This window comes from Anser anser (genome assembly GCF_964211835.1).
Source record: "Anser anser genome assembly, contig: HAP1_SCAFFOLD_262, whole genome shotgun sequence".
NCBI classification, from domain to species: domain Eukaryota; kingdom Metazoa; phylum Chordata; class Aves; order Anseriformes; family Anatidae; genus Anser; species Anser anser.
In genome coordinates, this window is record NW_028153899.1 from 85890 (window position 1) to 112319 (window position 26430).

General features: G+C 35.6%; 2 protein-coding genes across 3 annotated transcripts; both read left to right on the top strand.

Annotated features, from left to right (window-relative positions):
• The first annotated feature begins 420 nt into the window (after positions 1-420).
• Positions 421-6309, top strand: LOC310891204 (uncharacterized protein). 2 transcript variants are annotated; one of them, XM_083853487.1, is made up of 4 exons: positions 421-604; positions 2086-2205; positions 3530-3607; positions 4940-6309. In XM_083853487.1, the coding sequence occupies exons 1-4, from the start codon at positions 512-514 to the stop codon at positions 5084-5086; spliced, it is 438 nt and encodes a 145-aa protein (XP_083709613.1). In that variant the 5' UTR covers positions 421-511; the 3' UTR covers positions 5087-6309. The 2 variants fall into 2 exon arrangements, with proteins under 2 accessions (XP_083709613.1, XP_083709612.1); XM_083853486.1 differs by lacking the exon at positions 4940-6309 and having other exon boundaries at positions 3530-4031.
• A 249-nt stretch (positions 6310-6558) lies between these two features.
• Positions 6559-26120, top strand: LOC310891203 (coiled-coil domain-containing protein 138-like; the record flags this gene model as incomplete). Its single annotated transcript, XM_083853485.1, has 11 exons — positions 6559-6651; positions 11886-11963; positions 12039-12149; positions 13522-13677; positions 14475-14591; positions 15525-15723; positions 17709-17891; positions 21797-21865; positions 22212-22277; positions 24515-24653; positions 25885-26120. The coding sequence occupies 11 exons, from the start codon at positions 6559-6561 to the stop codon at positions 26051-26053; spliced, it is 1380 nt and encodes a 459-aa protein (XP_083709611.1). The 3' UTR covers positions 26054-26120.
• Positions 26121-26430: the final 310 nt, after the last annotated feature.

The window sequence follows — 26430 nt, forward strand, 5'->3', positions numbered from 1 at the left end:
TCCAGGCAGAGGTTGCCTGGAGAGGTTGAGGAGTCCCCGTCCTTGAAGATCTTCACAAGCTGCCTGGACGTGGTCCTGGGCAGCCTGCTCTGGGTGGCCCCGTTTAAACAAGATGGTTGGACCAGATGGTCTCCAGAGGTCCCTTCCCACCTCGGCCATCCCGTGATTTGTTGAGGAAGTGGACAGTGATTTTGTTTCTATCACTGTCCGTGCTGAGAAGAAAAAAATTGAACTTTTAATCATTTAGCAATCACATCAAATGATTTCAATGTGATGGTTAAGTCAAAAAGTGAGTTTTGAATCTACAGCTATTTGAATGGTTTTTGATTCTTTCAGTTAAGAGGCGTGTACGAATACAACAAGAAGTTAGAAGATCATGCAAGAAGCATGCAAGCTCAGTTAAATGATTTACAGGTAAGGTTTCTTCTTCCAGGTACCTTCTTCCTTTATAGTTAACAAGTGAAATATAATTCATTGTTACATTTTATTGTAGCAGAAGCATGCATTGGTAATGGCACAGATGTCCAATGATTCAGGAGGAGTGGTGTCCCAACGTAAACGTCGTAACGAGGAAAAACAGACAGCAATATCAAAAAGTGCTAAGGTAAGGATTGTGAATGAGGTGGAATGAGGAGGAATGAAGTGATACAGTTGATTATGATATGGATGGTACCCGATTTAATAATGGAATTGGAAGGTCTAGACATCCTGGCACCACCTACAGCAACCCAGTGGCCTGTGAAATTATTGCCAAATCCCTGAAGCACTGTGAAATTATTGTCAAACCCCGAATATGCAAGCCTTATAAAGCATTGTGTAACGTAGTTTGGAGAAATTGAGAATCTTAATTCAAATTTTTTCTCGCAAAACCTTTCACTTGTAATTCTGCTGTCCCTGACTGTTTTGAAAGTTTATGGTCAGTTTCAAGCCACCTTGCTCCTGCTCCATCCCAAGCTGAGCAAGCCTTTCCTAGGCTTGGTTAACTCTAAAGGTTCGGCCTTTTCAATGGAAGTAGTTGAGCACTCCGCTTGGAGCCTATCTGTAGCATTTTTGTTTGTCGATGAGATCGTTTCTATATTTACCACTAAAGTCCTTTTTGCAGCATGATAACAGTCTGAGAGCGAGGCTTAAGAAAATGTAGTGGATGGCTGAATTGTTAGTGCAAAAGACAGCACTTCTGAACAAAGCGCTATTTTCACATAGAAGTTTCTCACAGTTTCTGAGAAAAGGAACGTTATTTTCTGAAAACATTTGTTTTATACTCAGCTTCAAAGCCTCAGTGTTGTTTTTTTTTCAGAATCTGCTGGCATATATTTAATTATATTACAAATTTCCAGTGAGGGGGAGAAAAGACACAATCCTTGGTTTCTTTTTCAAGACGCACAGGTTTTTGACTGTTACAAGTAATTGTCATTTCAGTTTTCCTTTGTTGCTGTTTTTTGTCTGTTTTTGCTTATAATTTAATGGTATGTCCTGGTATTAAATTATATTATTAAATTATGTTATAAAATATTATATTAAAAGATAACTATGTTGAGTTTCACAAGGTTTTTTTTTTTCCAATTCAATGAAATGTAACAAGTATTGGATACATTCCTGGACATTGCAGGACAGGTGTTTAAGTACAGGTGAACTAAAGCGTCTTAACTATCATCAGTGAATGGTTAGAATATTTGAAAGATTCAAGAAAGAGAGAATTGGGCATGTTTGTGGTTAAAATGGATGCTAAGAAGAAAAGCTAAGTGTAAACAAAAGCTTTGACATTTGTTTTCATTCACAGTTCTTTCCCACATGTGACTTAACTGAGGAATGTACAATTGAGAAGATCTAGGTATTTTCTGGAAAAAAATAAGATCCATAGGCTGTACGCCGTGGCTCCCATTTTCTTTCTATTTCTTCTTAATACGTGGTGTGGATGTTGCTTTCTTCACTACTGGTTGTATGTGCAGATTGGACCATGCAGAATTACAAATTTGATCTTTGGAAGTTTGTCCTATTATTTTAACAGTAAAATGGAACTTAGCTGAGAATTATTTCTAAAATACACTCTTGTTAATCATGCTTTAACATTTGATATTTCTATAGCTTTATAGGACAGAAATGAACCGAATGAGAGACGCCTTGAGAGGAGTGGCTCAGGAAAATAGTAGACTGAAGTCATCATTTACCTTTGTGATGGTGGAGAATGATTCCCTAAAAAAACAGGCAAGATTAATTATTTCCTGTTATTAGTAGCTTTAGAAGTTACAGTCAACAATTTTAAACGTTTGAACAAGTTGTTTGCAAAATTGCTGATTTTGTTTCTGTAAGACAAGAATTGTGTGAATGGTTGTAATTACTTTCTGCTTCATTTTCTAGCACGTGAAATTTAGTCTCTCAGATCTTTTCCAGTATTAAAGAAATTAGAGTTAGTCCTCTGACCCTGTAGCAACAGGTGATTTTAGGAAAGACTAACCATATCCTCTGAAGCAAACTGAGATTGGATAGAGAGAAAGTATTTTATAATGGAAGCCACCCTGTGCTGAATTGCTCTGCTGATTCTATTAAATAAAAAGTAGCGTGTGTATGTCTAATTCCATGATTACTCAGTATCTTCAGTTATTTTTGAAAGTGTTAATTAAAGGAATATTTTCTCTGTTCTTAAAGACACGCTGAGACAGTGGTTCACAATAATACAGAGTTAAAGTTTTCTTCTCACTTGACTTAAATCTGACCTAAATGCTGACAGGCAAATTGCTATGTAAACTCTTTTGACCATTGCTCCTTCAGTGAATTGCAGTTCTGATGCTCTTGAGTCTGATGAAAATCATCTGCTTCCTAGTCTCAGTAAAATCTTTGTCCTTCTCTTTTGTGCAAACTGAAGTATTCACAGAGGACTTACATGATGATCGGGATGTTTGTTGTATCCATAGAGTACGTTACTTATATTTAAATGGAGGTTATAGTTTGCCTCGTATTCTTTTCTCACAGAACATGGTCAGTAACAGTGTCATTCTTGCGAGAAGAAAACTTTCACCCTCTCTATTTCCAAGGCCATTAGACCATTCTTGAAACATGCACTCCATTTTTTGTGTCATTTCTTTATGAGAAGTAATCAAATACGTAGTGCCTATATCCCTAAAGAGGTATTGTGCTTATTCTTCCCCTGTAAGCGGAAAGGTTGGGCCGCAAGTCAACAAAGAGCCACGACTATTTTATTTATCCAGGCAGAGGTTGCCTGGAGAGGTTGAGGAGTCCCCGTCCTTGAAGATCTTCACAAGCTGCCTGGACGTGGTCCTGGGCAGCCTGCTCTGGGTGGCCCCGTTTAAACAAGATGGTTGGACCAGATGGTCTCCAGAGGTCCCTTCCCACCTCGGCCGTCCCGTGATTTGTTGAGGAAGTGGACAGTGATTTTGTTTCTATCACTGTCCATGCTGAGAAGAAAAAAATTGAACTTTTAGCAATCACATCAAATGATTTCAATGTGATGGTTAAGTCAAAAAGTGAGTTTTGAATCTACAGCTATTTGAATGGTTTTTGATTCTTTCAGTTAAGTGACGCGAACGAACAGAACAAGAAGTTAGATGGTGGAGCAAGAAGCATGCAAGCGCAGTTAGATAATTTAAAGGTAAGGTTTCTCCTTACAGGTACCTTCTTCCGTTATAGTTATGCAAGCCTTATAAAGCATTGTGTAATGTTGTTTGGAGAAATTGAGAATCTTAATTCAAATTTTTTCTCGCAAAACCTTTCACTTGTAATTCTGCTGTCCCTGACTGTTTTGAAAGTTTATGGTCAGTTTCAAGTCACCTTGCTCCTGCTCCATCCCAAGCTGAGCAAGCCTTTCCTAGGCTTGGTTAACTCTAAAGGTTCGGCCTTTTCAATGGAAGTAGTTGAGCTGTCCGCTTGGAGCCTATCTGTAGCATTTTTGTTTGTCGATGAGATCGTTTCTATATTTACCACTAAAGTCCTTTTTGCAGCATGATAACAGTCTGAGAGCAAGGCTTAAGAAAATGTAGTGGATGGCTGAATTGTTAGTGCAAAAGACAGCACTTCTGAACAAGGCGCTATTTTCACATAGAAGATTCTCACAGTTTCTGAGAAAAGGAACGTTATTTTCTGAAAACATTTGTTTTATACTCAGCTTCAAAGCTTCAGTGTTGTTTTTTTTTCAGAATCTGCTGGCATATATTTAATTATATTACAAATTTCCAGTGAGGGGGAGAAAAGACACATTCCTTGGTTTCTTTTTCAAGACGCACAGGTTTTTGACTGTTACAAGTAATTGTCATTTCAGTTTTCCTTTGTTGCTGTTTTTTGTCTGTTTTTGCTTATAATTTAATGGTATGTCCTGGTATTAAATTATATTATTAAATTATGTTATAAAATATTATATTAAAAGATAACTATGTTGAGTTTCACAAGGTTTTTTTTTTTCCAATTCAATGAAATGTAACAAGTATTGGATACATTCCTGGACATTGCAGGAAAGGTGTTTAAGTACAGGTGAACTAAAGCGTCTTAACTATCAGCAGTGAATGGTTAGAATATTTGAAAGATTCAAGAAAGAGAGAATTGGGCATGTTTGTGGTTAAAATGGATGCTAAGAAGAAAAGCTAAGTGTAAACAAAAGCTTTGACACTTGTTTTCATTCACAGTTCTTTCCCACATGTGACTTAACTGAGGAATGTACAATTGAGAAGATCTAGGTATTTTCTGGAAAAAAATAAGATCCATAGGCTGTACACCATGGCTCCCGTTTTCTTTCTATTTCTTCTTAATACGTGGTGTGGATGTTGCTTTCTTCACTACTGGTTGTATGTGCAGATTGGACCATGCAGAATTACAAATTTGATCTTTGGAAGTTTGTCCTATTATTTTAACAGTAAAATGGAACTTAGTTGAGAATTATTTCTAAAATACGCTCTTGTTAATCATGCTTTAACATTTGATATTTCTATAGCTATATATGACAGAAATGAACCGAATGAAAGAAACCTTGAGAGGAGTGGCTGAGGAAAATAGTAAACTGAAGTCATCATTTAAGTCTGTGATGGATGAGAATGATTCCCTAAAAAAACAGGCAAGATTAATTATTTCCTGTTATTAGTAGCTTTAGAAGTTACAGTCAACAATTTTAAACATTTGAACAAGTTGTTTGCAAAATTGCTGATTTTGTTTCTGTAAGACAAGAATTGTGTGAATGGTTGTAATTACTTTCTGCTTCATTTTCTAGCACGTGAAATTTAGTCTCTCAGATCTTTTCCAGTATTAAAGAAATTAGAGTTAGTCCTCTGACCCTGTAGCAACAGGTGATTTTAGGAAAGACTAACCATATCCTTTGAAGCAAACTGAGATTGGATAGAGAGAAAGTATTTTATAATGGAAGCCACCCTGTGCTGAATTGCTCTGCTGATTCTATTAAATAAAAAGTAGTATGTGTATTTCTAATTCCATGATTACTCAGTATCTTCAGTTATTTTTGAAAGTGTTAATTAAAGGAATATTTTCTCTGTTCTTAAGGACACGCTGAGACAGTGGTTCACAATAATACAGAGTTAAAGTTTTCTTCTCACTTGACTTAAATCTGACCTAAATGCTGACAGGCAAATTGCTACGTAAACTCTTTTGACCATTGCTTCTTCAGTGAATTGCAGTTCTGATGCTCTTGAGTCTGATGAAAATCATCTGCTTCCTAGTCTCAGTAAAATCTTTGTCCTTCTCTTTTGTGCAAACTGAAGTATTCACAGAGGACTTGCATGATGATCGGGATGTTTGTTGTATCCATAGAGTACGTTACTTATATTTAAATGGAGGTTATAGTTTGCCTCGTATTCTTTTCTCACAGAGCATGGTCAGTGACAGTGTCATTCTTGCGAGAAGAAAACTTTCACCCTCTTTATTTCCAAGGCCATTAGACCGTTCTTGAAACATGCACTCCATTTTTTGTGTCATTTCTTAATGAGAAGTAATCAAATACGTAGTGCCTATATCCCTAAAGAGGTATTGTGCTTATTCTTCCCCTGTAAGCGGAAAGGTTGGGCCGCAAGTCAACAAAGAGCCACGACTATTTTATTTATCCAGGCAGAGGTTGCCTGGAGAGGTTGAGGAGTCCCCGTCCTTGAAGATCTTCACAAGCTGCCTGGACGTGGTCCTGGGCAGCCTGCTCTGGGTGGCCCCGTTTAAACAAGATGGTTGGACCAGATGGTCTCCAGAGGTCCCTTCCCACCTCGGCCATCCCGTGATTTGTTGAGGAAGTGGACAGTGATTTTGTTTCTATCACTGTCCATGCTGAGAAGAAAAAAATTGAACTTTTAGCAATCACATCAAATGATTTCAATGTGATGGTTAAGTCAAAAAGTGAGTTTTGAATCTACAGCTATTTGAATGGTTTTTGATTCTTTCAGTTAAGTGGCATGTACGAATACAACAAGAAGTTAGAAGATCATGCAAGAAGCATGCAAGCTCAGTTAAATGATTTACAGGTAAGGTTTCTTCTTCCAGGTACCTTCTTCCTTTATAGTTAACAAGTGAAATATAATTCATTGTTACGTTTTATTGTAGCAGAAGCATGCATTGGTAATGACACAGAAGTCCAATGATTCGGGAGAAGGGTTGCGCTCACGTAAACGTCGTAAGGAGAAAAATGAGACAGGAGCATCAGAAAGTGATAAGGTAAGGACTGGGCAAGGTGAAAGATCTGTTTGAAAGACTTTAGGCAGTAGAACGTTATGTATCTGCTAGAAATTAGAAAATGCTAGAAATTAGAAAAATAAAATAATTTTTATTGATTTTTTTAGTGAGTTAATTACAGTAGGAATAGGTAGACACTATATTGGGAGACACAGATAGTCAACTGAAAGAATAGAGTATGTTGCTAAAAATGTCTTTTGAATTTTATATTGTGTATGTACATGTTTTTTGCTTATTTAGCTGTTTTCTTCTTCCTCTCATGTTATCTCTCAACTATGAATTAATATTATATTCTGCCTGCACTGTAACTGTTTTCTTCTGCTGTGTCAGAGCAAATCTTAAACTTATTCTGGTTACTGCTACAGTACAACACTGTCTTTTATGAATAAAACCAGCTGAAATGTAGTTAGAGAAGTCAGATAACAAATTTTAATTTTATAAGCCAGAGATGATTGTACTGCTGTTATACTTTGGGGAAATGGTCTTTAATGTGGGAAAGAATAAATGCAGTGTTCATATATAGTTCCAAAAGGATCACCTTGTTTTCCTTAAAATACCTTCTTGCATCACTTAATGAAATACTTTCTGTCTCCATGTTATTCCAGTCAGTAGCAAGTCCTCTGCTAGCACTCTGCCAACATTTCCCGACTGGTAATGACTTTCTCCCGCTAGAGGCTAAACTGAAATGAGAAAGAGAGATATTCACACCATTCTACTTGATCTATATCAGATGCCTTAAAACTGTACTGTCTCTATATAGCCAACATATTTCTCTGTGTACGTAGGTTTTAGCGTACTTTAGTCGCAAGTGATATATGAGCAGCATCAGTAGTTATAATTCTGAGTGAAGAGAAGAACAGTTGTCTGAAGGTAGATACAAGAAGACCTGTGAAGGTTTTAAAGAGCTGTTTGTGCAGCCTGTCTTCAGGAACCTCTGGATACCTTTCACAGAGTTTTTCTGTACAGTTGTAGTAGAGGGACAGAATGACAATGTCATGAAGTCTTTATTCTTCTAACGGTGCTACTTACACAGTTAAAATTTAGCATAAGTAGATTGTATGAAATAAAGCAAAGGAGTGTATCACATGTATCAAAATGAGGATTTCCACATGCACAGATCATTAAGCCATTGAGGGAGGATGCACAAGCCATTGAGGGAGTATGTAGATACAGGAAAAAAAGGGAGAAAGGTGTCAGGGGAGCAGGACCTCAACTTTCAATAGGGAAGGAATGTGTTAAGATAGATGGTTCAAATCCATAAAAGTGATTTTAAAGATGTCTTTAGAAAAAACACAAGTGGCTTTAAAAGTGTCACACAGGTTAGAGAAGTGTTGAAAAGCCAGGAGCAGTTAGTGGTTATCTGTAAAAACTTGTGGAGGTCAAGTGGAGTCAACTAGAAAAATCTGATGCCGTTCTTTTCAAATGGGAAAGAGTTACACAGCCATCAACTTAATGTTGGTTCTCAGCTAAATAAATAAATATATGTCCTGGCAAGCTATGAACAAACCATGCGAAGTGCCATGCCAAAAACACTGCAGTAAATGGCAACGAGCTTGTGTTAATCCTAAATTGTCAAATCAGTGTGATTTCCATTAGGACAAGGTAACAGGCATGGCTAGTAGAGGAGTACTAGTTATATGTATGTCTAGACTTTGCTGTATTGTTTCTGGTACAGTTTTACGTGGCGTTTTCATAATCATATTAGAAAAGTATGACAGCTGAAATAAGGTTGGTGGTAAGGTGTAGTGAGACAGTGTTTCACAGCTGAAGGAATGTACATAGTAGATTCTGGAATAGTCTCTTTTGGGTCCAGTATTGGGTGTTTTCAGTGAGAAGTGTGATGGTGAGAAAGAGCACGCTTGTTAAACTTGAAGCGAATAGCAAGCGAGGGAGAATTTCAAGCATGCTGAAAAAGAAGGTTAGGATTAAAATTGATCTTGACAAATTGAAGAGGTAGTAGGTCTGAGAAAAGCGCAATGCTTCAGAGGCAAGAGTGTGCAGTATTGCATTTGAACAGAAATATCATGTGTACACGTACAGGGTGATGAACAAATGCAGGGACACGTGAACATGCCAATCTTTGGCTACATAAAAGGCTGCCACAAAGAGAAAGAAACTAATCTTTTTTTTTTCCATGTCTGTGATAGAAGTAGTGGCAGGGTAAGTATGAGGAAAAACTAGATTAAAACAAAAGCAGTCAACCACTGGGTCAGAGAGATCAGTAAGACTGGTGCTTCCAGTATTTGCAGGTCTTCAGAACAGACTAGACAAACATTTGGCAGGAATGAAGTGATACAGTTGATTATGATATGGATGGTACCCGATTTAATAATGGAATTGGATGGTTTAGACATCCTGGCACCACCTACAGCAACCCAGTGGCCTGTGAAATTATTGCCAAATCCCTGAAGCACTGTGAAATTATTGTCAAACCCCGAATATGCAAGCCTTATAAAGCATTGTGTAACGTAGTTTGGAGAAATTGAGAATCTTAATTCAAATTTTTTCTCGCAAAACCTTTCACTTGTAATTCTGCTGTCCCTGACTGTTTTGAAAGTTTATGGTCAGTTTCAAGCCACCTTGCTCCTGCTCCATCCCAAGCTGAGCAAGCCTTTCCTAGGCTTGGTTAACTCTAAAGGTTCGGCCTTTTCAATGGAAGTAGTTGAGCACTCCGCTTGGAGCCTATCTGTAGCATTTTTGTTTGTCGATGAGATCGTTTCTATATTTACCACTAAAGTCCTTTTTGCAGCATGATAACAGTCTGAGAGCGAGGCTTAAGAAAATGTAGTGGATGGCTGAATTGTTAGTGCAAAAGACAGCACTTCTGAACAAAGCGCTATTTTCACATAGAAGTTTCTCACAGTTTCTGAGAAAAGGAACGTTATTTTCTGAAAACATTTGTTTTATACTCAGCTTCAAAGCCTCAGTGTTGTGTTTTTTTTTCAGAATCTGCTGGCATATATTTAATTATATTACAAATTTCCAGTGAGGGGGAGAAAAGACACATTCCTTGGTTTATTTTTCAAGACGTACAGGTTTTTGACTGTTACAAGTAATTGTCATTTCAGTTTTCCTTTGTTGCTGTTTTTTGTCTGTTTTTGCTTATAATTTAATGGTATGTCCTGGTATTAAATTATATTATTATAATATAAAATATTATATTAAAAGATAACTATGTTGAGTTTCACAAGGGTTTTTTTTTTCCAATTCAATGAAATGTAACAAGTATTGGATACATTCCTGGACATTGCAGGACAGGTGTTTAAGTACAGGTGAACTAAAGCGTCTTAACTATCAGCAGTGAATGGTTAGAATATTTGAAAGATTCAAGAAAGAGAGAATTGGGCATGTTTGTGGTTAAAATGGATGCTAAGAAGAAAAGCTAAGTGTAAACAAAAGCTTTGACATTTGTTTTCATTCACAGTTCTTTCCCACATGTGACTTAACTGAGGAATGTACAATTGAGAAGATCTAGGTATTTTCTGGAAAAAAATAAGATCCATAGGCTGTACGCCGTGGCTCCCATTTTCTTTCTATTTCTTCTTAATACGTGGTGTGGATGTTGCTTTCTTCACTACTGGTTGTATGTGCAGATTGGACCATGCAGAATTACAAATTTGATCTTTGGAAGTTTGTCCTATTATTTTAACAGTAAAATGGAACTTAGTTGAGAATTATTTCTAAAATACGCTCTTGTTAATCATGCTTTAACATTTGATATTTCTAAAATACGCTCTTGTTAATCATGCTTTAACATTTGATATTTCTATAGCAACCTGATACCGAAATGAACCAAATGAAAGAAACCTTGAGAGGAGTGGCTGAGGAAAATAGTAAACTGAAGTCATCATTTAAGTCTGTGATGGATGAGAATGATTCCCTAAAAAAACAGGCAAGATTAATTATTTCCTGTTATTAGTAGCTTTAGAAGTTACAGTCAACAATTTTAAACGTTTGAACAAGTTGTTTGCAAAATTGCTGATTTTGTTTCTGTAAGACAAGAATTGTGTGAATGGTTGTAATTACTTTCTGCTTCATTTTCTAGCACGTGAAATTTAGTCTCTCAGATCTTTTCCAGTATTAAAGAAATTAGAGTTAGTCCTCTGACCCTGTAGCAACAGGTGATTTTAGGAAAGACTAACCATATCCTTTGAAGCAAACTGAGATTGGATAGAGAGAAAGTATTTTATAATGGAAGCCACCCTGTGCTGAATTGCTCTGCTGATTCTATTAAATAAAAAGTAGTATGTGTATTTCTAATTCCATGATTACTCAGTATCTTCAGTTATTTTTGAAAGTGTTAATTAAAGGAATATTTTCTCTGTTCTTAAGGACACGCTGAGACAGTGGTTCACAATAATACAGAGTTAAAGTTTTCTTCTCACTTGACTTAAATCTGACCTAAATGCTGACAGGCAAATTGCTACGTAAACTCTTTTGACCATTGCTCCTTCAGTGAATTGCAGTTCTGATGCTCTTGAGTCTGATGAAAATCATCTGCTTCCTAGTCTCAGTAAAATCTTTGTCCTTCTCTTTTGTGCAAACTGAAGTATTCACAGAGGACTTACATGATGATCGGGATGTTTGTTGTATCCATAGAGTACGTTACTTATATTTAAATGGAGGTTATAGTTTGCCTCGTATTCTTTTCTCACAGAGCATGGTCAGTAACAGTGTCATTCTTGCGAGAAGAAAACTTTCACCCTCTCTCTTTCCAAGGCCATTAGACCATTCTTGAAACATGCACTCCGTTTTTTGTGTCATTTCTTTATGAGAAGTAATCAAATACGTAGTGCCTATATCCCTAAAGAGGTATTGTGCTTATTCTTCCCCTGTAAGCGGAAAGGTTGGGCCGCAAGTCAACAAAGAGCCACGACTATTTTATTTATCCAGGCAGAGGTTGCCTGGAGAGGTTGAGGAGTCCCCGTCCTTGAAGATCTTCACAAGCTGCCTGGACGTGGTCCTGGGCAGCCTGCTCTGGGTGGCCCTGTTTAAACAAGATGGTTGGACCAGATGGTCTCCAGAGGTCCCTTCCCACCTCGGCCATCCCGTGATTTGTTGAGGAAGTGGACAGTGATTTTGTTTCTATCACTGTCCATGCTGAGAAGAAAAAAATTGAACTTTTAGCAATCACATCAAATGATTTCAATGTGATGGTTAAGTCAAAAAGTGAGTTTTGAATCTACAGCTATTTGAATGGTTTTTGATTCTTTCAGTTAAGTGACGCGAACGAACAGAACAAGAAGTTAGATGATCGAGCAAGAAGCATGCAAGCTCAGTTAAATGATTTACAGGTAAGGTTTCTTCTTCCAGGTACCTTCTTCCTTTATAGTTAACAAGTGAAATATAATTGTTACATTTTATTGTAGCAGAAGCATGCATTGGTAATGGCACAGAAGTCCAATGATTCAGGAGGAGTGGTGTGCCAACCTAAACCTGTTAAGGAGGAAAATGAGACAGGAGCATCAGAAAGTGATAAGGTAAGGACTGGGCAAGGTGAAAGATCTGTGTGAAAGACTTTAGGCAGTAGAACGTTATGTATCTGCTAGAAATTAGAAAATGCTAGAAATTAGAAAAATAAAATAATTTTTATTGATTTTTTTTAGTGAGTTAATTACAGTAGGAATAGGTAGACACTATATTGGGAGAAACAGTCAACTGAAAGAATAAAGTATGTTGCTAAAAATGTCTTTTGAATTTTATATTGTGTATGTATATGTTTTTTGCTTATTTAGCTGTTTTCTTCTTCCTCTCATGTTATCTCTCAACTATGAATTAAAATTATATTCTGCCTGCACTGTAACTGTTTTCTTCTGCTGTGTCAGAGCAAATCTTAAACTTATTCTGGTTACTGCTACAGTACAACACTGTCCTTTATGAATAAAACCAGCTGAAATGTAGTTAGAGAAGTCAGATAACAAATTTTAATTTGATAAGCCAGAGATGATTGTACTGCTGTTATACTTTGGGGAAATGGTCTTTAATGTGGGAAAGGATAAATGCAGTGTTCATATATAGTTCCAAAAGGATCACCTTGTTTTCCTTAAAATACCTTCTTGCATCACTTAATGAAATACTTTCTGTCTCCATGTTATTCCAGTCAGTAGCAAGTCCTCTGCTAGTACTCTGCCAACATTTCCCGACTGGTAATGACTTTCTCCCGCTAGAGGCTAAACTGAAATGAGAAAGAGAGATATTCACGCCATTCTACTTGATCTATATCAGATGCCTTAAAACTGTACTGTCTCTATATAGCCAACATATTTCTCTGTGTACGTAGGTTTTAGCGTACTTTAGTCGCAAGTGATATATGAGCAGCATCAGTAGTTATAATTCTGAGTGAAGAGAAGAACAGTTGTCTGAAGGTAGATACAAGAAGACCTGTGAAGGTTTTAAAGAGCTGTTTGTGCAGCCTGTCTTCAGGAACCTCTGGATACCTTTCACAGAGTTTTTCTGTACAGTTGTAGTAGAGGGACAGAATGACAATGTCATGAAGTCTTTATTCTTCTAACGGTGCTACTTACACAGTTAAAATTTAGCATAAGTAGATTGTATGAAATAAAGCAAAGGAGTGTATCACATGTATCAAAATGAGGATTTCCACATGCACAGATCATTAAAGATTTGCTTTTTCCTTTTTAAAGCATTTCGTTAGAATTATAAAATAGATTGATTTTGTATGTGAAAATCTCTTCCCAATTCTTCCCAAGCCTTTCATAAACATTTGTCTAAGCACATAATAAAGCATTTGCGTATTACTAATGTACTCATATATTTTAGTCTATTGGTGTTGTGGTTTAGAAAATCATAAACTTGAAAGCTGAAATAACTGATGTTGTGGATGTATTACAGGTACTACTGAATTCAAAAGTTTACGACCTCTTAACTATTCTTATGGACTGGATCTCAAACGAACACCTTAGCAAAATAGAAATACAAGGAGAGAGAGAGGGCAATGATAAACCTCAGTGTGCTAAAGAAAACTGCACTCCAGAAAATTGTATGAAGGTAAAGGCATTTGAATTTGTTGAGGCTAAAATGTTAAGATTCTTTTTATTATTTTTGAGAGTGTAACAGGTCAGCCTGTTTTATACGCGCTTTGAATACATTAATTAAAAGAAAATGACAGTCCATCAGTATTAATTCCAACAGTGAGATATAAGAGATAATTTGTCATTCGTGGAACATACAGATCATTTTTAAGGAAATGTGTACTGTTCAGTCTGAACTTTAGATTCCACCTGTCTTTCTCTTTTAAGTCATTTTTATCAGCTGATAATTTGTCTTGTGTTTTATCTGTAATACTGTATGTAATTCCTTTTTTCTAAGGAGATATACACATCTAATTTAAAGTATTTTAGTGCTGATATTAGGTATTAAAAGTTCAATTTATGTCTTATAAAAGATGATACCATGCAATTCTTTTAACACCGTCTTTCTTGGGATACCAAGGCTTGGAAATCAGTGAGGTGTTCAGGAAATCTGCTTTTACAGTGTTTTTTTCATTATATTTAAAATTTGTAGCCATTGGTATTAGACTTCAGAGTCTGAGCTCACACAATGTCTTTCCACTTTTTGTGTAAACCTGTGTAAAATGTAAATTCAGTATATGTATATAATTCTGTTACCTGTACCAGGTCTGCACAGTGAGTATTTGCACATGTAGTCTGTTAAACTCTGGGAATAAGTTTATTTTACTTTAGTGTTGTTTTGTTTTGTTTTTCTTTGTTTGCTTTTTACTTGTGGTTAGCTTATACTGTAAGTTCATATACTGCATATAACTTTGCCATTCTGTATTTTTACAGCTTTTGCATGTGGTCACTGGACAGCTCCAGTGGATGCCATTTGTGGATCCTAAACTATATATGCCTGTCATTCAATTTATCTACTGGTCTCTAAGGCAGATAAACACTGGTAATAAGGTAAGTTCCCGAGTGATATTTTGTATTATAAATGAGTATGAAAAGTAGATGTTTTCAGGGATTATATATAAAAGAAACTTTGCTCTCTTTGCAAAGCATAAATTCCTACCACAGATACATAGCAAATGAAAAAATAATTCTCATCAAATTAAATTTCTCACATTCATTGTTATATTTTGCACCATGTATGTAAACATATTTTTACATACATATGTGATCTTTGTTGCAGCAGTGTCTAGCATCTCAGGAATGATATTTTACCTATGTGCTTACAAAACTTGTGAACTAGGAAAAGAAATATATTTTTGTTCACTTTATGCATGAGATTTGTTGAAATTGATGGCAATGTGTGGCAAAGTAGCAAAGGAATTTTGATTTCTTTGTTCTCTACTCAGTGTCTAACTGAATAGAACTGTAAGCTGGTGGTTCTAGTGCTAATAAGAAAATATTCTAAATGAGCATGTTATTAAGTTTGATTCCGAAGTAATATTTCTGTACAGTTTGTTGAAAAGTCCAATACGTCTTACCTGTACGGTATTCTTAAGGTTCATGTTTAGACCTTAATTCTGTAAATGCTTTTGTAGGATCTAGCTTCAGGCATCTTCAGAAAAGAGTATAGTGTAGTAGGCAGCGTTGATTAAAGCTGAGTTTGAACTGACTTTATTCTGGAACCAGAGGCAAATTAAATAATGTCAGCATATCAGGGGTCCTGACTACCTTGTCTTTTTGTGAAGTGTGTGTTGACAAGGCCCTGTGCTAATGTTGTTCAACTGCTTATGGAACGCAAAGTAGTACAGATTATATTGCAATACATGGTCAAGGCATTTGCTATTTAATATTTAATCCTTAGGGGAACATACATATCTATACATAGTAGACAGGATTTTCTTGTATTTTAATGTTTACACTAAATGTGCACGTTGTTTGAAACAGCATGCAAGCATGACATCAACAATGGAGAGACTTGGAGAAGTTATTTTCAAAGGCATAGAACATCAGGGAAACCTGCAAACATGGTCTGAAAAGTCTACACAGAGTACACCAAAAACTGTACTTTTCTTTACAAGCTCCTTTATGCCTTTGAGGTTTCTGTCAACTTTAATTTTGCTTGAAACAGCGAAGTTTCAGCGAGGTAAGTTCTGGTTTTTATGATGTCTTTTTTTATCATCTTTTTATTTTTATCCTTTTTTTAAAAAATCTTATTTCCAGGAATGTGCCTGGATGAAAAACAAATTTACAAAATGCAGCAGTTCAATGATACTGTAGCATCTGTAATGCTTTATTAGTGAAGGATGTTTTATTTGAATTTTACCACCTGATAAAGCATAATATAGGGAAGGAAGTATGAACCTTGCTATTATTCATGTCATAATTTGTGTGGTCATTTTAATATGTGTTATTGTTGTCAGTGAGATCAACGTTTTTTGTGACGAAGGGGAAAAGAGATGTTGGTAATTCTCTCAAGCAATCACTCTAGCAGTGATTTGTTTGTCAAGATCTTCACTGCATATAATGGTACAGCTAATTGCTCTTCAGTAAACTGAAATCAGTAGCAAATTTCAGAGAGTTCTAGAATTTCATTGCTTTGTCCAAGTTTGATGTAAAGCTCATAGTCTGTCTAGCTCTTACCTCTCTGCTGTCTCCCCTCCTCTCCTACCAAGTCTGTCACTGCAAGTGGCTACCCATAAACATTATCAACATTGAAAAACATTGAAAAATGCTACTATATGCTGATGCAGTATAGTAATGTATTTTGTTAACAGGCAAAGCAAACAAGGTCATACTTGTCTGGAGATATCACAGTTCTTAGTGACTTTTGCTTCAGTTCATGACAGTTACTCCACTTGTGCAATCTCCAGGATGCCGTAGCATCTCTTCTCAGCAGGAGTTTCTTTAAAAACAAACAGAGCCTGAAAAGACAAAAAATTTTCGTTGAAGTGATGACAAAAATACTGACCTGTGCAATATTTATACTGGTAGTGCTTAGAATAAACAGGATTTAAACATTCTGGAAGACCATCCTGACACCATTAATAAGCAAGTACAGTATTTCAGCTGTTGGAGGGAAGAATCGGTATATTTTCAATTTCAGTATCATATAGTTTCAGTCAGTATATTTTGGTGAAGCACGATGATTACCCTGAAATTGAAACTCACATTTCTAGAAATGGTTGATAAAAATGATGAAAATGAATTACAATACAAAAAAAAGTACTTATTGCAGAGATTAACTGTAAGCAGATGAAAGCTGTTGATCAGAATGAATCAGTTTAGCTTCTCATGGTTGGTTTTTACTGCAAGCTTATAGAACGTGGAAAAAAAATCTATTAAATGTATGTTGAAACTTACTGTGTATGAATTTTCATCACTGACCACGTGTCTAATGATCTAGTGATGATAAAGCAGCATGTTCAGTTTAAATATATATCCTGTTTCCTTCAAGATGCTAATATCCAGCAGATGGCACTGCAATTAAACTTTTGCTGTGTGATAAATTTTTGCCTTACTCCTAATTTTCTGTGCTCCGGATGATCAATGCTATTCCAAGATATTGAGGAAGATTTGACATCATGAAATTAAGAAAATTGAATTGATTCACTTAATCTAAATTCTCTGAATAATTTAGTGCTCTCCAAAATGGATGCGTATATAACATAGATGCACTGAAACTTAAACTACAGCCTTTTATGGAAAGGAATGCGAATAGTTGCTGTCATGAAAGTAATTGCACTTATTCAGATGAATTAGCCTTTTACTCCTTTATTAGAGGCTTCCCAGATGTTGAAACCAATATAGTCCCAAACTATGCAGCTTGTGATTTCCTTTTCTCTCTTAAGGAAGATATTAGAAAGGTTTTATGTTTGTAAATATATTTTGCTCAATTTGTGAGTTGTAGCATGTCTTTTTTTCCACTCACAACAATTTTTTTAAGGAATAAAAATAGGCAGAGTATGCCTTTAAATAAATAAATAAAATTAATATTTTCAGCCATCTAACTTTTTTTTATTAGTATATATTTGCAACAGTAACTCTTAGGATAAATATTCACATGTTTGTGATCATCTAATGGAACTGTGATTATAGAATTTTTATTCCCTGTTTTCTGTTATCTTTCAGTGAATTACCTGACTCATGCATTTCGTTCCCTTTGCGTGGACTTGAGAACAGATGAAGGAAAGATGTTATTTTTGCAATACCAATGTGTGCCTGTCGTACTAAGCCACTTAACTATATCCAGAAAATGTCTCCTTTCTTGTGCTCTTGATGCATTAACTGAGATGGCCAGGAGCTCTGATAAAAGTGAGTAATTGAAAAAAAAAAAAAAAAGTTATGATGAAAATAGGTGAGATAAGTATAAATACCAAGTAAAAAATAACGTGATGCTTCTCTATAAATAACCTAATCTAGCATTAGCATTTATTTGTGTCATTTAAATTCATTAGAGATATAAAGTATGTTTCTGAATTGTCTGTCTCTTCTCGCTGTCAGCATCCATGCTTTACATATTGTCCTGGTTGCTTTCTTACTGGTGTGATTTTTTTGTTATTATATTTAGTTTAGCTTTTCTGTTTATTGCACTGGTTTACCTTGCTGATGTTTTGCCAATGAGTATTTTTCTTTTGAAGTAAGACTGTGCCAGGGCAGCCATTTCATGAAATCCTGTTAGCAGGTGGAGATAAAAAAAAAAAAAAAAAGTTTATCTCCCCCCCTCCCCCCCCATGAACAGCTCTCCCCTAGCCATTTTTCACTTTCAAATAATTGGAAATGGCACATCTGTAAGAGATGGTTATGTTTCGCTGAATTGTACTGTAGTGTGGTCCTATAAAAGGGTTAATAATCTCATTATTCACAGTGCTTTTCCAGGTGATACAGGCAAAGAATCAGTTGATAACAGTCTGGATGAACACAAAACTAGTGAGCCATTCCAGTGTCGTGTGGAATAATCCTTGTTACTTTTCTTAGAATAAAAATCATTCGCTGTTTTTTTAGAACAGAAAAGGGGAGGAGAAGGGACTGCTGCTATTTGTGAAATACATATTGTTGGCTTGGGGTATTTTGTTACCATGTACTATAGCGGTGAAAATAGAAAGCGTGTTTAACTTGGGATGGAAAAACATTGAGTTAGAAGCCATTTTGTAGTGAGATAAGTGGCAGAAAGATTTACCTGATGTTGTTTTCTTCCTTTCAGACCGTGTGGTTAGTTTAGTTTTTTTTACACCAAAGTATTTCTAATCATCGTAATTTTGATTGGTAAAGTAACTGGGAGAGAAAAACCTAAGCAGGGTTGATGGTATCTGACATGACTTTGAAGAAAAATTCCACTAACAGTACATGTTCTGTTACCTAGCAGTAGTCATTTTGATATGCTAGATGCCTAGATTTAGAAGAATAATGGAGATAAATTGTGAGAAGTTCACATTTTGCCATGTTGCTTCTCAGAGAAGATATATATGCAAAACCAGGGAAGGAGGACTAATGCTTAATTGGATTAACATATGATTGAGAATTTATTTTTCAGCAACTGGATATAAAGCCTTATGCAGAGCCTTTCTCTTTGGTATAAGGAATTGCCTATATACATGCTATAGTCAGATTCTGTTCTTTTCCAATATATAGTTAATGTTTTCCAAGAAATTGTTAATGATGACAAGTAGTATTGTTGACAGGTAATCATAATTTCATACCTTTGTATGTTTCTTATGAACAAGTTATTAAAAGCAAACTGGAAGGTGGCTGTGAATATTCAGAGGTCTCTCTGTGTTAGACTAAAACAGGACTTTATGCACAATTTTAAAACTTTATTGTTATGCAGCCTTAAATATGAAGTCATAAGTAGCTGATCTTGTACTAAAATATGGAAACGTGTTACCCAACGAAACAGCCTCTGACCAACAGGAGTCGAAGTCTATATTTTTTCTCTATGATATGCAATCCCTAAGCATTCTTTCGATTTGCTGGAATAATCTTCTGAGTCTATATGATTATTCCAGTATTTTTGTTTAAACATATTACCGTTACAGCTTACGTGATTAGAAACTGAGTAAGAAAAGAAAAGCACTGATTTTTTTCAGATGTTCTTTTTCATAACTTAATTTTTTAATTTATTTTTTTGTGAAGTATTTTTATGGATTCAAATTTTAATTGTCCAGGCTGCAAGATGAGTCAGATGTGAAATACCAAATGCTTTGCACTGCCTCTTCCTGTAACTGCATGTACCTGTTGTTACAGTAAGCAATATATGCTAATGGTTCTATACATTTCAGACCTATCTGAAGCCCTCTTGTAGGTTTTTTCCTGAAAAAAAAAAAAAAAATTCTCGTCCTCATATTCCAGACATAAGGCCTAGACTCCCTCATATATTGAGGGAAATTACTTAAGCTGCATGAGAAGAAAGCACCTATTGGCCTAAGATGGACATTTCTGTGCTTTGATAGAAATTATAATAAGAGATTCTGCAGTATTGCTTAAGCCCATTGACCGACTTGGTTTCAGTACTCATTTTTTCAGATTTTAGAGCAGTATCATTCCTTTTGGCTTCGTAGTATTTCTGATCCAGTGGGTGTCCAAGTTTCCCTTGCTAGTTCACACGTCAACAATGCTAATAAGGCATCCAGTTACTGAAAACATAACGTCAAATGTAACAGTTGAGGTATTGGTATCATCTGTTTCCTGTCAATATGCAGTATCTTAATGGCAAATTAGAATTAATAATCTTATTTGCTCTTCATCTTTACTGGCACACAGCTTTTTATGTACCCCATCCCCATTTTGGTTCAGGTGTTTCACATCCAGAATCCTGTCAGGGGAGAGTCCCGACACCATTGTTTCAATTGGAAATGGTGGAGGTCTGAAAGATAACATTGTTTGGTACTTTCTTTCTCTTTCTGTCAGTTTGTTATTGTATGTTCTTTGGTACTTTCCAGCTCAGGTTACGTGTTCATATGCAATATCTTCTACTTTTCTGATTGTTACTTTCTTCTGCTAGTTCTTTTTTACAAGGAAGAGAGGAATCAGCAGGCAGAGGTGGAGGAATAATTAATTCTTGAGTGATCTTTAAGCTATGAACCTGCCCGAAGATGGGTGTGATAACAAAACCTGATCTGATAACATTGTCACAGAAAGTAGATTTAATGCTTTGATAAACTTTGAATGCACCTCAAACACTGTTCAGTTGAACAAAACCAAATTTTAATACTTTTTTTCTTAATTTGACTCATAGAACAATTGTACTTATTAGCCAATGTTTCTCTGTAACATTCGAGGAAAATTGAGACCAATGCTATAGCTGAAGTAATTTTATAAAGAAGGTTATTTTCCTTGGGGCTTTTTTTGGAAGTAGGTGGTATAATTTGTGCAGTTTGAATAACACCTGTGTATTGTAAGAGTTCAGACTTTATTTATATGACATGATGTTCCAGAATCATATGAGTTGCATCTCAGGTTAGGTTTAATTATGTTAAGACTTTATTTGAGTTTGTCATCTTGTTTGAAATATTGTGCTTAGTTCTGAGCTGGTTATTGCAGGAGTGGAACAGAGGAAATAAGGCAGGCAAGGACAGAAGAATTGTTGGAACAAAGCTCTTTTAGGTTTCCACCTGGAAGAGAGAGTTGTGATTCCTTTAGTGATTCTAGTAGGTCGTTAGGCTTTTCCTGGTTTACTAAACAAAGTAACCCCGAATAGCGTATAGCTGCGATTTACAGGCTATCTAGGTTATTTGTGGAATGGTGTTTTTCTCTCTAAGGCCTCATTAGAATCACTCTTCAACGGTCAGACCATATTGGTTGCTGTTTAAAACTAGACCGTTTAAAACTAGAAGTTCACTTTTCAAAGCCAGATGGTTTGCTTTCTTTTTAGCCAACTCCTTACACACCTTCCAGTTCTTTTTCTAATCCCCATTTTCTCCAATACAATGATATTGCATGTAATGCTGCATAAACCTATAGCACACTTCTGTCTTTAGTTTCTGAAAATGTCTTGGGAGTTTTATTGAAGGGCATGAATATGTTCAGATTGGTTTGGTTTTTTTGTACATGTCCTACATACATGTATTACATTGGCTGTTCCCTCTTCACAAAGTGCCACTTCCCAACTTGTTAGCAACAACTGTCTAACTTTCCTTGTCATAAAATCCAGCTAACGTTTCTTTCAGATTCCTGAGGTCTGCTGTGGTGTCCCTGCCTAAAGGGCTCTTTTGGAATTACAGGTTTGGGGCTTGTCCTTCCTTGTCCTTTCCATCAAGATAGATTTCCTGCAAACCAGCAAACTAGCCAAGGTGTGCACCCAAAAGACTAAAATGCCTTTATCTTCTGTCCCATCTTTCTTGTGCGGGCCTTACTAGTTATTTTTTGATATTTTTACTTCTGTGGCTGGCAGACCTTCTGCTTTTATGGGGGGGTGAGGGGTTGTTAGACCTTGTTAAAAAAGAACAACTTTTCATACAATCTGTCTTGTTATAAAGGTAGTTCCTGGCCTCCAAGGTGTAGGTTTTTGTTCTGGTCTTTTCTGTTCCTTGTAAACTTCTGTTCAGTCCAACTGACTTCTGTGACATAAGGAATCCTGTTCTATTTTTAACCTTTTTTATTGCTTTTTTTTTTGTGTGTGTGTGATTGTCATTTGAGAATGGCGCTGGTCTCCCGTACATCCCGTGTCACAGCTGCGTGAAGGTCTTGCACATCTAGGAAGCTGAAGAGCAATTCATACCATCCTGAGGTCAACGCGTATTGGGTGATGGGCTGAAGCTGTCCTTGGGGTCTCTTAACTCGGGGTCACCCACGAAGGCATCCACACTCGAGGGGCCTTGCGCTGACTGTTATCTTGCCTGCCCTCTGTTGTGCCATAACCACTGGCTCTTACCAGGCCCAGCTGTTGATGACAAGAGAATGAGTTAAACTCAGCAAATGGTTCCAATCTTGCAGGTGACTGTGTTAGAGACAACAGCTCATTAGGAAGCTGTTCAGTGTTGTTACTGTTTCTTTCAAGTGTTTTCTGTTTCTGTGGTCCTTATGTAACTTTTCCATGAGCTAACTTTCCATCACTGGGTTGGGTTGGTCCAGTCTCCTGGCAGATCCACATGCAATTAGAAATGAAGCAAAACTGTAATGGTTAATTTGTGAAAACATGAACTTCAAGCTGGTGTTCCTGACAGTCTTCATTTTCTGAGGTGACAGAGCTTTAGCTATAAAACAGAATTTTCTGAATAACTATAGCTGGTGAGATTTGATGCTGTGAGTGACTGATTACTTTGAGGGTAAATTTCAGATGAATTCTGTCAACAGTGATAAATTGGTCATTGTTCATTGCAGTCTACCAATCAAGTTAAGTTAATGTAGCTACAAAATGCTGCATTTTTTTATGGTTACAATGGGAGGCTTTTGCAGATTATTTAAAATTGTGTCAAATCCTGACAGGATAGATTCCAATTTAGTTTTTCTACAGTAGTTAATAAAAACAAAATCTGTGCAGAGATGAAACAAAAATATTTAAAAATATACAGTTTTTATTCTTCCAGTTCATCAGATAGGCATTTAAATTATATGCTTACTTTGTACATTTTTGATGATTTAAAATATATTCTGCAAAAGCTTATTTGAAATGAATATATAAACGATGTATGAAAAATCTCTTTAAATGCATGTCTTTATCAGTTTGCTTTCACGTAATTGAACTTTGTGAGACTTGAGATATTATTTCCACCTTGGCTCTTCTGTTTTATAGTAAAAATCCCTCAGCATATTTTTTATATTGTTTTATAAACCTCACAGTTAAAACATTCTTACAGTGTATCTGTGTGTATATGTGTGTATATATATATTAATAAAGTATTTTTAAGATACCTTAAGACCAGAATTTTTAATAATAAAATAATACAGTATTTTTAAGACCAGTAAGAACAAGCCAGCAAAAAAATGCCCAGGTAAGCTGAATATGGTATTTGTTTACACCTACAAAAAGGAATTTAAGGCATTTTGTGGATATTTATAGGAATAAATTGTAGGACCTCCTTCTACAGTAAAAGTAGAATAATATTACAATAACTATTAATTTAATGGCATATTCTAAGTAACTTATCCTGGGGCATACCAAGTGTGTTTATACACTAAGGGCAGAGCGCAGTGAATAGTGACTTTTGTTGGATTCCTAACAAATTTGTTCAGTTCTGTTACCTATTAAATCATTACTTATGTTCTTTATGGTGTTGCTATAAATCAGTCTGTACTATTAGAATCAAGAGTGAAACAACACAAGGGAACAGATTTTACTTTATTCTAAATTGACTGAGTTTTGGAGAGCAGGATAAATGGAAAAGATTATACAATATGGCCATGTTAAAAAATTATCCAGCATTTTACAGGAATTGTTTCGATATTCAGGTGTTCTTATCCAACTCTGACCTCTCAATTACTATTCTGCCTGTCTTGAAACAGCACAGTGACAGTATTTTGATAATGAAAGGCTGTCTAGTATCACATCAGTGTCTACAGGTACTATTTCTGTACATCATTTTGCAGCAGCTTAAAATATTTCCTTTTGAGTCTTTTTAGCATAGCTTAGTGTTCTCCTCATGTAATCATAAGAAAAGGATCATGATCAACTAACATTGAATAAACATGTTGAAGATAAGATTTTTTAATTTGAGTTTAAAATTGTTCAGTGTCCTATTTTCCTTTGTTTTTAGGGGAATAGGCCTTGTTTTAATACCACAAGTGCTGGTGACATCAGAACTCTTAGGAACTTGGGTGGTTTTTAGTTCTTAGTTTTACCTGATTTTTGCGTCACATGCCTGGAATATACCCAGTTATTACATTGTTCTCATGGTTGCACAACATGAGGCATATAAAGCCCTCAAAAGCTATAAATCAATGATTTATTTTTCCCTGCACCAAGTTCTGTGATGAAACTTTTTAATTATTTTCTTTTACAGATTGCTTACAGCTTTTCCTGGAATACTGCAGTACTGAATCCGTTTTCCGTGCTTGTTCTGAATTGCTTCAGAATCCCGGACTAGACATGCGGTTTTTGAAAAAGATTTGTTTTATGCTACGGAAACTCTCCGAAATAAAGTAACCCTTTATTACTGTTTTTCTGTTAATTACCATTAGATCACTGAACTTGGGGACATTTCTCTTTTTTTAAAAAGCTCATCTCTGTTTTGACGTTCATTTGCTCCAATACAAATAATACTGGACTTTCATTGTTAGCAATTATGTTTAAAATGTTTGTCACAGATATGTAAGATGAGTCTCTCAATTTGCCTATAAATCTGTGTAGTTCAGAATATGAACTAAAAAATAACTAGCCTAAAGAACATATATTCCTTATTTATTTAGATGACAAGAATGCTTAGAAGAAAACCCTTCTTTTCTTCCCCCCGACCTTCAGTTTTACCGAGTTACTTGGTAAAAATGTCCTCTGAAAATTGTTTTGTATGTGACTTAAATTTAAGTTTTGTCAATTTTCATCTCTATCAAAAAAAACCAGAGTTTAAGGTCTTGAGCCATATAAGACTTTGGGGGAATGTTAACCTTTACAAAATAGGTTTCCGTTGCTTGTTGGTTACTAATTTATTGTAACAAAGATCTTCAACATGTCAGTGGTAGAATGCTGCTGAGTTCCATTGATGTGCATTATTTAATGGGATTGTTTCATTTACAAAAGCAGGTATTTACACTAAACCGTAGCTTACATTAGAGTTAGTTATTTGCAAAACTGAGGGTTTAGTTTGATTTTTCTTAGGAACAAAATTGAACTCGGGGGGAAAAAAAGTTTTCCTGTAAAATACTCTAATTTAAATCATATTTTTCATTGGAAATAAACTAAAAGTGTACTCAGAAATCCAGATTTTTAAATTTTTTAATTAAAAGACAACCTCACAGGTAGTGCCATGAATCTTAAAAAATGAACTTTGATATATTCTTTAAAGTAAATTTTTTACCCTTGGTTTTGTAGTAGTTCATTACTATATTTGCCTTGATGTTATTGTGGATTTTCTGTACGTGTCCTGTTTCTGAAATCTTGCTTCTAATTGGGGAAACCTTTTTACAGGTTTTCCTTGATCTTCCACTGTACTACATGTAAATACCATTTAGTCAAGAGAAAGCATAGTTCTTGATGATTTTTGTCAAGATTTTTCTTACAATGCATTGATAATTTTCTGCTTAGAGACAGAGTTATGTGAAGCTCCCAATATAATTTTTTTTTAACTGATAGATAATAGATCTGTAAAATCTTTACTGTTAAGTTGAAACTTGTCAATTATCTTATGTCAATTATTCTATGTTAAATCTTTTGCAGAAGCAATAAGAAGATGTTTGAATCGTTTGCGCTTCCCGAAGTGATCAAAGAACTTCTCAGGACAACACATCCTGATCACCATCACTTCTGCGTAGACCTCAGAGTAATTCTGTATAATTTGGGAGTGGCAGAGAGCAACAGTGCTAGACTCGAGTCTAAGCAAAAGTGACTAGCACTATCTTTTGAGAATTGTTGTTCTGTGTAATGTATGCCAACTCTCTATTGTAGTTCAAAAAGTAATTTATTTATTTATTTATTTATTGTTTTTAGTGCTTTCAATAAAATTGTTCATCAAAACCTCTGTATTCTGTAAGTTACTTTGTATCATGTAGAATCGTAATGATATTTCCCTCATTCATGAATAGGAAAGTGAAAAACTGTAATATGCTAAATTTCTTTCTTTCATACTTTGTGACATAATGCTGCTGTCCTGAGTGACTCATACAGTCTAAGAAATTGGATCCATTCAGCTAAAGTTGCGTGTCCTGAGTAAGCAGATCACTAATACCAACCTTTCCATACAGGCAGAAATTTTACTTCCTTTTT